We start from the raw sequence: 13656 nt of genomic DNA on the forward strand, positions 1-13656 counted from the left end.
TCAACGCAAAATATCTAAGATAATTTTCAATATAATAAAATATTTTAATTTTACAACAACAGTTTCATATCTGCCAACTTTTAATCCTTTCCATTATAATTTTTCCCAGTGGTATTAAAACGGAATTAAAACTTCAACTTTAGGCAAACAAACACGTTGTATTTGAGAAAACTTAAGTTGACAACCATGATGGTAACGCATATTGATATATGTGCTTAGTTTTTGTAAGAATAGCGGTGATCAAAATCATTTAAAAATTGAATTTATAAAAGAAAAAATAATATATATTTACTACCACTTTAAATATGAAAATAAAATCTTCCGGAAAATCCGGAAGAGTTGGCAGGTATGCAGTTTCAATTATTCTAAGTGACACAAGTTTGTAAAAAAAATAACAAACAGAATCTTTTTGGATAAAAAATTATTGTTGATATGAAATAAGTTGATATTATATATTTCTTTACATTAAATGCTAGCTTCACTTTGCAAAAAAATTATTTTCTAGTGGTAGCGAAGTTTAAGTTATTTTTCATTTAGTAAATTTTATTTTCAGAAAATTTTTTATACCAAATCGAATCAAAAATTAAAAGCCTAATTTAAAATATAACTTTGCGACAATTATCTTGGTGGTGGAAACTTTTGAAGAGTTTGCAAAATTATTCTTTATTCTAAAAAATTTTACTTTTTAATAGGGAAATCGGGAACTAAAATTAATCTTTAGACAAATAACATAAGCTACAAATAGATAAAGAACAGTAAAATTTATTAAAATCAATAAATAAGTTTTACCTACTGCAACAATCCTTTGAGTCGCCAAATCACGTTCTAAATCATCGATAATGGTTGAGTTCTCTTCGTACACATATTGCTTGCTGATTTGTAAGTTGAATCTTTCCCAGCTCGGTAATTCAGGTCTAAGAAAAAATTTTACTACTTAGTTTGAACATCTAAAGAAGTTTCTACTTAAAGCAATAATGTACTTCGAATAATTTAGAATAAAAAAAAAATTTTTTTTTTTGGAAATATAATTAGATTACAGAGGTTCCTGGAGTTATGTAAGGGAGCAGACTCTTCAGACTTCACTTTCGAATTTATGCTCTAAAAAAAAAATATCCCTATCTATTTTTTTTAAAAATGGCCTTGGACATTTATAATGAATATAATTTATACATTTAAAGAATAAAATACGTAAATTTATGAGAAGTAATAAAAATGTTTTAACATGGAACTTATTACAATAATTTATTTTTTAAATATTTTGAACTTAATCATGCGGAATTTTAAAAAAATAATCAGAGCCGGGATTTCGGGGTCTATGGCGTATAATTTTATTCTTAAGTTAGTTACTAAAACGAGTTTATTTCTACAAATCAATTTCATACATAACAATTGATACCGTTTAACTGGATTCTGGTTTACATGTAGAATTATAAAGTTGTTTAATTTTTCCAAAATATATTTTTAAAAAAATGTTTTTGTCCACACGGATCTAGTCTCTAAAGCAATGGGACTAGTATTTACAAACTTGATAACTTATTAAATAGCCCCATGCATTACAACTCATAAAGGTATATCTAAAGCCAAAATGAAATTAATTTTGATTTCAGCCTTTTTGGAGAATAAATCTTGACGTATTTTATTTCAAAATTTGTAACACAGCATCTTATATTTTATTTTATAGCCGTCGTTGAACAGCCGACCCAATTTTTGGGTTTATGTCTACTAATGTCCAATTCCGTAGCCTTGTAATTTTGAACCCAATCCAGAACACAAGGGAACTCCCGGATCTAGTATTGGGAGAAATTTTCCATCATGTAGGATATTTTGATGGAACTAATCCATATTCACGTTACATTGAGAGAAGGACAACAAGAGCTCTGATAGCCTGATGACAAGGGGGCTCTAATCCATGATCTGTCAGCCACTGAGGATATTTCACGTCAGCACTGTGGTTGGTGCAAGAAGGGTGCCGAATTCCTGCCTTTATCCAGCTGGGATCGAGCCCGGGTCACCTAGTTGGGAGGCGAGTGCTCTATCCCCTGGGCAACCGCGACACTGCACAGAGCATTGGACTATACTAAGAAGTACAGTTAGGACCTAAATTTAGAAAAAAAGTTAAGTATTTTACGATAAATAAATCTACCATGACTGTAGACCTGCCAACTTCTACGATTTTCACAAAATATTTCATATAGTGGTAGACTTTTAAAAACCAAAGCTTTTAGAAATTTTGGTAACAATTTAAAAACTTTACCAGGATTGAGCTGGAAAAAAAGTGGCGCTGTATAAGAACTTTTAAGTCAATTATGTATGGTAGTGTGAAAAATAATTTCAAATGAATAAAAATTAATACATTAAAGCATAAACTTAGGTACCGCTGGAATAAATTTTTACAAACCGAATTGAAAGTTGGCAGCCCTGTAATTGAAATCAATTTGTTAAATAATATTTTTTTTCTTTGTCCAGAAAATAAAATTACACATATTTTTGTACTCTTTGTGCTATCATTAATATTTTTTAAAAAATATGTAAGATGTGAAAACAATCCGTGTCGCTTGAAAACTAATTTGATAAAAAAGAAGAAAAGCAAAATATTGTTATTAAGAGAAATATCTCAAAACCTTAAAAAAATATCCCAGATTTTTACAGGTATTGAACAAAATTTTGGAACGAGAAAGAATTATATTTTATCTAATTCGATGTGCAATACTGCTCTGTATTTAATGAACTTGTCGTTAATTGACATTCTAACTTATGCAGAGAAAATTAACTCAACTTTAATACGCCATTTTGCTGATAAAAACTAGCTGTAGCAAACATCATAGGTTACATGTGTGGGTATGGGAGATGTTCTTCTTCTTGAAAGTGCAAGTACCCAATTAAGCACTTTTAATTTGTTAACTACTCTATTAATCCCTCAAATTTATTTTTCTATAGAAGCTGTAAGCTAATTTTCTCATTTTGATATCTACCGGTTTTAAGAATTGAATGTTTCCAGAATTTTCTAGGTGCCAACAAACGGAAATGTCCTTTCAGAAATTTTCAGTAAATTCTATCTAGAATTTTCTTCAGTTTGTCTATAAATAGATGGGTGATTTGAATTGAAGCGAGAGATATGAAGATGAAAATAGATTATAATTTAGATTTACCGGATGACTTCGAATTGTTGAGGAAAGTGTAATGGATAAATTTATATATAGATACTTGATATTATTTAATTATGATTTTTTTTTTTAAAAAATCGTGCTTATTAATTTGTAATAGGTTGCAACTTTTAGTCAATATGATTTTCTGTGCTTATGTGATAAAAAAAAAAGAAGATTTAGATAAAAAGTATCACAGTCATTTTTTTATTGATTTGTTACTCTTTTACATTTTGTTAAGCCAGCATATCTACATAGTGGTAATTATGTTATAATGTATGATTCTTTGTTTCATAAATTTGATTTAAAATTATTTTCCCCTTAACTATACTTAAATGATTCAAAAGCTCACCTTGAACCGCCATTTTACTTACAAAGGATCAACTGAATGCCAACGTCATAAGTCACATATGTGGATAGGTATACGTGATCTTGTTCTTCTTGAAGTGCAAGTACCCAATTGGAGTTTTAGCAAAATCAATGAAATGAATTTCGTCACTAACATATTTTTACTAACATTTTTTTATTCCTGACTGTCATCATCTGGCAAAAGTATGCAGCATTATTTACATCTACTACTTGAAATTTTTAATCCTAGAAGTTGTTGTTATTGCGCACTAGCTGAATAGCCGCTCTTCTAACGGGGTGGGGAAAAAGTAAATGATCAATAAAACAATAGACCGACATCATTTAGTAAGGTGAAACAATTCCAATTTACATATATTTTTTATTATTTTTTTGGTCTTTTTGGTGGCTTTATGTTATTAGATTAAGTAAAATATGCGTTTTCGAAGTTCATAAAAATTAACCATATTTAACATTATTTGACATAATTCTGTTGTTTGAGGTCACCTCCTGATAATCAAATATTACTTTCGATGGGCCTTAAAAACCTATTTCTACAGAAGTATCTCGGTGCCAATAGTTGTCTATTTCGGTCTTATTGAAAAACACCAATTAACACAATAGCAGTAGTACCCTTTACTAAAATTAATTAAGAATCAATATAAAAATAACAAATGCGTCAATAATACTACCGTGATTTTTTTATGGTTTTTCTAGATGGGGGAAAAGCACCTTTTAGTCATTAATTTAACTTTCAGCATAATTTCTCATTAATTTAACTTTTAATATATTTTCGAAATAATTAGTACAAAACTAATTATTTCATGGCAATTTGTACTTATTACTAAAATTAAACATCCTTGGAGTCAATAACAATATGACAACAATAGTACTTGTTGTAGTAATAGTACTTGTTGTTGTAGTTGTAATAACAATAGTACTTGTTGAGTTTCTACTATTTCAGTTATAGAAGCGTGCTTTAAAAGCGTAAGATCAAATTAAGAAGCACATTTCATATACCTTTTAAAATACGAAGTCGGTAACGTCATTCCCATAGTTTACGAAATTGTGGAGCTTGCATTTCAGGAAGAAGAAGATGACGGATACCCACGCATGTGACCTATGACGTCAGCTCCAGCTGATCTTTCATAACAAAATTTTTTGTTAAATTTGAGCCAAGTTTCTCCACAAAAGTTAGAATGTTAATTAATGTTAATTAAACATTGCGCCGTTTCGGTCATCGAATTTGTTGAAATATAAGTTTTTCTAATTTGCGTCTTATACTTAACTTATATTTACTCTTTGTTAAGGTATTTTGTTATAACCGTGACATATTTTTGTTTAGTGCACCTGGCAACTTCGATGCATAGTTAGTTTATGTTCTACATCGCCTGCTTTTGTGTTAAGTAAGAAATATATTGTCAAAGAAAGATTGTGCCACTTAAAAGAATTTATACTGGATGGGCTTAGCTTACTCGAAATTGAATGGAAAGAACAGTTGATAATGTAAACAAATGCCACGTTTCAACAACCAATCAGGATTGAGATACCCATACTTGCGGGTATCCCATTTATAATAATCGTTTTGCTTGTGATAAGCTAACAAAGAAAACCTAAAATAAATAATTCATAAGAACTTGCAACAAAACTAATTTTTGATTGATTGGAGCTGCAAGCTAGAAAATCACTCAGACTATAAAATATTTATCAAATTCTCTGGGGAAGAAATTTGGGGTGGGGGACTAAACCGGTGATCGGATTACGCCTTGTCTTATAATGTTTATCCACCAAATTTCGAGTAGAACAGTAAAAAAATATTGCGGAATTATCTAATTTATATACGTTCATACATATAAATATTCTGCTTTATTTATGTAGATATTTATTGAATTCACGAAAATTGATCGCATCTCGTCATTGTTTGCATTAGCATGAATAATTTCAACCAACATATTTTACAGTATCCTAATTTACTACGAAGCATAAATATATATATTTCTTCATGGTTAATATCGACTGCTAGTTTCAAACATTTCTTTTTCTATTAATTTGTTTTGCATCATAAAAATTTGCGAGTCGTAAAACATGCGTTTCGACGTCACTGACGAAATAAATGTAGTTTGTATGAAGGTCTTTAAAAAATAGGTTAACACATAAGGAATAAGCCACGTTTCCAAACCAACGTTTCTGTTGGTTTGGAAACAGCACCTATGATAGCGAATGGGATACATGCCAGCAAAATTTAATTGTTTCTTTATTTTTAATTTTGGATTTGTGTTTTTTTTTCTGCAAAATTTAAAGAATGCACTATTTTACATTTATATGTTTTACAGATTGCAATAGAGGCAAATGTAAACTATTGAATTGATTTTGTTATTCCTAATGCTTAGATTTATGATAACAACATAGGATGCATAGATTTCAAGCAGTTATAATATTTGTACGGAAATATAAAATTAATTTGAAATTGTTTTATTTGTTTGAAGGCATTATTGTAAAATAATGCTTCATTATAATTGCCCCAACAGAGTTCGTAAGGTTGTTACAAAATTTTAAAAGTGGTGTCAATATTGTTGTAAGAATTTAAAGATTTCTTCTTATTGGCTTTTACTTTAAAATCAAAATTCAATGCGTCACAACTCGGCGTAATTATTTGGTAATATTAAACATGTTGCTAACTACAAATTTATTGGGTCGCCCGGAAAGTGTGCCTATTTTTGATAAAGGGAGTTCCCGAAGATTCACCAAAAGTATAAAAGTGGTAGCAAATTTTATAATACTCGCACCATTCCAAAGTATTTGCTACAATTAGGTTGGAAATTTCGTCCCGAATCAGATGCTAATTTCGTTTTGAAACTTGGGGACAAGAGTTTCCCAAAATGGCTAATTTTATCCCCATGCTCCCTAACACAAATGTCCTCCGATTTATTGAAATATTTACATCATATACAGACCGAGTGACGTCATGGGGCCAGATAATAACCAACGATTTGAAAAATCTTTTAAAAGAAAATTCGAACGTTTTGCTGCGATGTGCTTGGAAAATCAAACTTTTTCTCTTCAAAATTATTTACGAAGTTGGTTAACAGATGACATTGCTAGCATAAAAAATTACAAAACAATGTTTTTTGCTGCATTTCTGATCATTCCAAAAAAGTTTTTGCTTGAGAGTGGGTTAAATTTGTTTTCAGATAACAACTCCTTGTTTCTGTTATTAGTCTTTGTTCTGGAAACTGCTTTGTAATTTTTCAGTAAGAAGCGCCATCTGTTTGGGTACTTTTTAGTTAATTTTGATACTGGGTGCAGAGAAATTGCTAGTTTCCTAAACGTAGTGAAGAATATATATTTTTTTTCCATTTTTCGATTGTTTTTATTTTTGGAACACCCAGTGGTAATAGTTTATTTTCGGGAACCCTCTCATTTTTTACAATTTGAAAATAAACGAATATGTATCTAAATAAACCAAGGACCAATCACATAAAAGAAACAAAAGTTGGGATACCGAAGGTGACGTCCTTGTATGCAAAGACCGAAAAGTATATCGTGGTATAACCAGAAATGGGATTTCAACAAAACTGAATGAAAACTATCGTCAAACCAAGGGGCCACTACAGCCCACTCATTTTATTTACTATTGTAATTTCAATTGCAAGTAGTTATTTTTATTATACTTATAGTGTTTGAATAATCAAATAAAAAATACAAATTTCAAAGAAGCCTGAGTAGATTTAACTCAGCAAAAGCAAAGTAAAATACATACTTTTTCGTGGTTTCTAATATATTATTGTATATATTACAAGATGCGCAAATGCAAAGCACTTACCTTATTTCTAATCCCATAATGTCTGCTAACCGCGGATTATCTGGAGGAAGAGTAACAAATGGCGGCCATTCCATATACGAGCGATATCTAGGATTGTTAGTTGTATATTTATCCATATCTTCAAACTTATTAACTCTTGGTGCTCTTGTTGTGGTAATTGTTGTTGTTTTTGTAGTTGTTGATAATGTTGTTTTTTCGGTAACAATGACTTTTGCTAATGATTTTGGCATAGGTTCAAACTCTGCATCTTTTTCAGTTTTTTCTGAACGTTGAAACTTTTTTGGTAATTTGACATCTATATTTGATTCCTCCAGTTTAGACTTCAATTCAATATAGTTCGATTCACTACGATACAAAACTATAATAAATAAGGCGACCACAACCAAGGCAGGAATCACAATAAGTCTCTCGCTAAGTTTCATTTTCGAACGGGGGCGTGTGGCAATTAGTTAAGAGTTAAGACTACATGGAAGCATTTTGCGAATGTAAAAAGTTTATACTTAAAAAACCTGTTCTCTCGGACTGATGAATTTAAAAAGTATAAACTTCGAAGAATAAATTTTAATTTAAAATTTTGAAAACTGCCAACGCCGCATCGTTATCTTCAAGATTGTGGAGCATCAAAAGCGAAATGGTTTGAATTACCAATTTTACGACCCATAAATGTATTTGTTCAAATCAAGCTGATGTTTTCTAGATTCTTGGTAGATATGCTATAAAAAATAAACTAAATTCAATCGCATTGACGCTGTATTTTCAAAATGATGATATAAATGAAGTTTTAATTTGCTTTCGTTTCTTTTACAAATCTATAAAACTTTGTCATCGGGAAATCATATCGTATAATTAAAAAAGTAAACACTCAAGAGTAAACATGTTTGAATGTTGTCAATTCCTCAATGAAAGCATTTATCTATTTATAAGAATGTCTACATGACACGTAATACTACAATATAACATCCTAAAAATTGAATTGTGACATCATCTATAACTTCTATTTACATACTTTGCACTTTGTTGCTTTAAGAGAAATTGCTGGATATTTGGAAGAATTTTCGAGCTCGATTTTATAATAGTTATGCAAACTCTTATTTGTTCTTAGATAATTAATGTAAAACCGTGTGGAACTTAAAGAGGACTATCATTCATTTACAACTGATAAAACTTCGTTCACCAAATAAACATTTTTTTATTTAACCCATTTAAGCATACCATCATTAAGCATACAACTACAACGACATACAACTCATTAAGCACACGACTAAAAATGCAAAATGTGGTGACTAATAAAATTCAAAATTTTATTAAAAGAGATTATACATCACCTCCTACATCAAAAAGCCTCCACGCGGTCTTTTGTAAGTAGTCCGCGCAGACTGCTTAAAAAGTAAACCAGTTGTGCGCATGAACCTAAAACCTTTTATAAAAGTAATTGAGAGAAATTTATCATACATATTTGAGAATTGAATCAGTAATGGTTGACAAGTGAATAAGGCAATCCAATAATATTCATAAATAAAACAAATTTTCAGTCATATATTTGCTACCACTTTCTTATTTTGACTAAATTTTGTATTAAATGACTCGTTCGGAAAGTAGATATCCTTCACAGTGGTCTAATCGGACTACCTATAAAAAACTGTGTGGAGGCTTTCAGTTATCGAGATTGTCGCAGCACTGACACGAACTAGTAATACAGAGATGCCAACTTGCTCCGGACAGCAAATATATAATTTAAAGTGGTAGTTTATCAATTGTGATTCTTGGTTTAATAAATTCAATTTTGAAGATTTTTATCCACCACTATTTCTAAATAATTCGTAGGTTTATAAAGTTCACCACTTAGTAGTACTCATTTCAGGCTATACATTTTAAAAAGCGCGCCAAAATAGTCAGGTGTTAGCAAAATTTACTTGAAGTTATTTACCGTTTTTTAAATTATTTTGTCGTGTCCGGAGCAGTTGGCATCTCTGGTAATAATCGATTGTTAGAAAGCTAACGGTTTAAATATTGTAAGAATCTGCAACTTCCGCACTGGCCTGTGCGGAAGTTGCGGAAACTGTAGAAGAATTATTTCAATATTAGATAATTTTTGGGCTGGAAAGATAATGGTAGTAATGGATATATTATTTCCGAAAAAAAGTTAACAAATGAAATTTATTTTTTTACCACTTTTTACTTTTCTCCGTCCTGATATATATCGACTGCGCATCGGTAAATGTATCTATGTACGGCCCCAGGTACCCAGATAAATATTGATGACGATGAAATGTATCTAGGTTGCACGGGCGACTAAAAATGTGAGTGCTGACTTATAAAATTCGAAATTTTACTAAAAGAAACTAAAATCAGTAACTTTTTATAGTATAATTTTTTCAGTTTAATATTAAGAGCAAATTCTAAGGATTTTGTTTTAAATATGCATACCCTCCAACTGCTACGGAATTTCCGTAGCTTCAGAAATCTTCTTTTCAGACGGTAGCAAAATTAATGTCTTAATATTTAAAAAAAATTAATTTTAGCGTAACTTGTCCACTATTACTTATAAAAGTGCACGCCATATGGCTAGATTCTTAAGTTCTGATAAAAGTTTTACGAGAGATCCATTTGCTTTAAAAATTTCTACTTTGGTTCGCTACCACTAGAAAGAATTATTTTCAAAATCCTCATAAGTTGGAGGGTGTGAATATGGATAATTTGAATTATAGTCATAGTGGCAGTTACAACTGATTAATTAAAGAGATAATAAATAAATAAAAGTAAATTGAGATTCTACCAGTTTTTTTTGTTATAGTTTTCTGTGGCATCCTTGCTTACCATTTTATTAAAGGGGATAAATTCCGTATTTTCAGAAAATATATTTCTTAGTGGTAGAAAGAATTTTATCTATTAATAAATTATTTCACCCAGTTAGTGCCATTGTGCTCGTGAAACATCTTCGAAAAGATTAAAACCGGTAGCTCAATTATTTCATTCTTAAAATTTATCTTGGAGAAATAAGATAGTCGTACTTACCATAATTTATTAAAATAAAATAATATAAAGGTTTTATTTTTAAATAAATGATGGAATAAAGTAATTTTCAACTAAAGTAGAAGCCGAGGCTATAAAATTTCGCATTAGTCTAATCTAAACAGAAGAAAAAAAAGTTTATCACTTTTTCCAAAAAGAGCTTTCTGCGTCAAAATTACATGCTGCGTTTTCGTAACAGTAGTCTTAAATGGGTTAAACACATGGCCTGATTATCGCCTAGGCATAATAGGCACGGGCCTAGGGCCCATTATTTCTGTGGGCCATCGAAAATTAGTAAAAAGTCCACAATATTACTATTTTTTAAAAAAAAGTGAAAAAACAGTTTTTCTCAAAAAACTGCTTTTTTTTACATTTAAAATTCTCTTTATATTGTGATAAACCAAACTCGTGTAAACATTGCACGAATCTAATTCGAAAGTATACCTGAATTGGAATTGGTGCAATTTTTACGTCAACGGCTTAAGTGAATGCACTGAATATGAATTTTAAATTTTTCTAAAGTGTTATATTTAAATAAATTATTATTTAAATGTGTTTTTAATTTTCCGTGAGTGGCTATAATTTTTTTTAAATATTTTTACGTTTATTTTTTAATAAAAATTATAATTAATAACCGTAATATCTTAGCATACATGCTGAACTTATCGTTAAATATAATGAAAAGTCGGCTGGGTTTGTGTTGGTTTAAGCACTAAATAAAAAAATAATCACAGCAAACAAAAAAAGAAATAATAATAATTTAGCTAATCAGTAACTTTTAGCAATGATCACTGATTTCAATTATCTGTGGTCATCAAACTATTTTTATTTTGACACAATGTTTTGTTGTTTTATATTTTGCTTTAATGTATATGCGTAAACTTTATGTTAGAAAAATAATCTTCAATTGTCCGTTTTCAAAATTTCTTAGAATGTTTCTCCTGAATCATGCAGTTCAATCGATTCTTTTTTATTGTTAGGACTATTCTTCAGAAATTTAATTTCAAAATATTTTGGAAGGGGCCCGGAAAATTTGGTGGGCCTTGGGCCTGAATTTGTCTTGATCGGTCCCTGGTTAAACAGGTATATAAATGGTCAAATATATATATATATGATCATGTTTTTTAGTATCATTAAAAATCTGGTAACATATTTGTTACTTATAACACGGTCGCCAAGGGTGACTAAAAATGCAAAAACAGGTGACTAATATACTTCAAATTTTCATTAGAAAGAATTTAAAATTAGCATCTTTTTCCAGCATATTATTGAAAGCGAATGGCAATGAATGCCAATGTGGATTCTGGTTATGGAGTACCTAACCCAGGGGGCTATCTGTTCCTTCATCGAAAAATAATAAGATTGAGGGAAGAGGGGTTGAGAGAGAGTTTACGTTATCAAATGAACACAATAAAATAAATATTCTATATGGTTCTCTACAAGATTATTTTGGGGTAGGATAAGAACTATATACAATAATTACACCATATACAAGCAAAGGGGCTAACTGATCCGGACATCATGGCTGAAAGCCCTTATGTAGCAAGACGGAAATGATGAAAAACTGGTACAAAAGACATTTTATTATAGCATTTTTTCTGAGAAAAATAAAATATCTGTAACTACCAAGATTTCTTTAAGATTTTAACGTATATATAAATCTGCTTCTTTTCAAGTATAAAATTGAAATTGTTGAATAGTTTAAAAAAAGAATAAGTCAACTCCTCCCGAAAATTAGCAATTACTGAAATGGTTTTACTACCAGCCTTTTCTCTTTTTCGTCTCGCTTTCACCCCTGCCGGACATGGCAAAATTATTTTAATAAACGGCTCAGAGCTACAAACTAAAATGTGCAGATTTCCGGTTTATTTTGCCAAATTTTTAAAAGGCTTGATACAGCTTATCTGTAATAAGGTTGTGTACTACATAAGCCTTTAAATTATTTAGAAGTAGTGGTGAACAAAAACCCTATAATCGAGTCAACTAAAGCAAGAATTATACATTAAAAAACTACCACTCGAAAATATTTATAGACCGTCCAGAGCAAGTTAGCATCGCTAACATCAGACATTTTAAGTCGGTTCAACACTCACTTTTGCGATTTAATTATTAATATAAGTTATAGTGGTAGAAACGTTGAATGATACATTAAATGAATTGCATAGCAGCCTACTTTTAATCCTTTCAAGGATAATTTTCCCCAGTGGTAGTTAAATGGAATTTAAATTACAATTTTAGACAGAAACATTCGCTATATTTAAATAAAGCTTATTATAAATTAAGTTTCTAAATGCAAAGAATATATTGAAAGCATACACTTTACTACCACTTTAAGTATAGAAATAAAATTTTACGCCAAAGGCGTAAAAGTTGGCAGGTATGGAATTGACTTCTACCAATTTTAGTCATATGTGGCATCCCTGCTTATAAAAATTTCTGCTTCAGCTTATTACTACTGAAAAAAAGATGTTTCACACAGACCTCAAAGTGTTAGAGGGTTTGCATGTAAGACTAGTATTATGGAAATGGGATATTTTGTTGTGAGTAAAAATTAGGACTTATTGTAGAACAGGCCTGCAGATTATACAGAAATTAAAAAAATACTGCTAGCAAAAACGCTCCATTTCTTAATTTTATTTGGAAGAAATAAGTTGTCTGCATAGAGAGATAATAAGTTCAGTTAAAGTCTATAATTACCATGCCTTCACTGTTATGTTAAATTTCGAAATTTCATAAAATTGGTCATTACTAGGTATCTCTCAATAAAAATTTATAAATAATTAGTACCTAAATTAAAAGCAATAATTCAGACAAAAAAGTACATTAAACTAATATATTTCATATAATCAAATATAAATAGCATATTTTGCCAGAAAACCCTTGGATAAATTCATTATTTTTCTACAATAAAAAAAGCTATATTTTAAAATAATTTTACTCAATATTCTTCCTCTGACAAAACAGGAACGTAGTATATCGAATCAATCCTAACTGAATTATAAGTTTCTCAAATTGGAGAAATACTCAAAATTAAGTCTTCCTTTTCTTTGTCCATTAGATAAATTAATTATATTTTTAAATTAAAATAAAGCATGTTTCTTTTAAACTAATTTTACTTATGTTCTTCCTCTGACAAACCAGGTAAATAGCATAGTGAAACCGCCAGGAAAGACCACGTCTATTTACGATCCCTTTTGGGTGGAACAGAATATTTTTCAAAGACTTTGTGCTGAAGATATTCTTTAGGAGAGTCCATCAAACTTCTTCCCCCAAATGCAGAAAGGTCAAATAAGGAAACACAAAAAAATATCAGAACAAGAAATATTAACAAAA

At 30.0% G+C, this 13656-nt stretch overlaps 1 protein-coding gene across 1 annotated transcript in view; it reads right to left on the bottom strand.

Annotated features, from left to right (window-relative positions):
* LOC107437322 (extracellular serine/threonine protein CG31145) overlaps positions 1-7954 on the bottom strand; it is a 29689-nt gene extending 21735 nt beyond the window's left edge. The window contains exons 1-2 of the mRNA XM_087163557.1: positions 7312-7954; positions 790-914 (exon numbers count right to left, since the gene is read on the bottom strand). Coding sequence (XP_087019683.1) covers positions 790-914; positions 7312-7733 — 547 coding nt within the window. The 5' untranslated portion in view covers positions 7734-7954. The remainder of the gene's footprint in view (positions 1-789; positions 915-7311) is intronic.
* Positions 7955-13656: the final 5702 nt, after the last annotated feature.

This window comes from Parasteatoda tepidariorum, chromosome 5 (genome assembly GCF_982258835.1).
Source record: "Parasteatoda tepidariorum strain Cologne lab strain chromosome 5, Ptep-v5.0, whole genome shotgun sequence".
Classification (NCBI taxonomy): domain Eukaryota; kingdom Metazoa; phylum Arthropoda; class Arachnida; order Araneae; family Theridiidae; genus Parasteatoda; species Parasteatoda tepidariorum.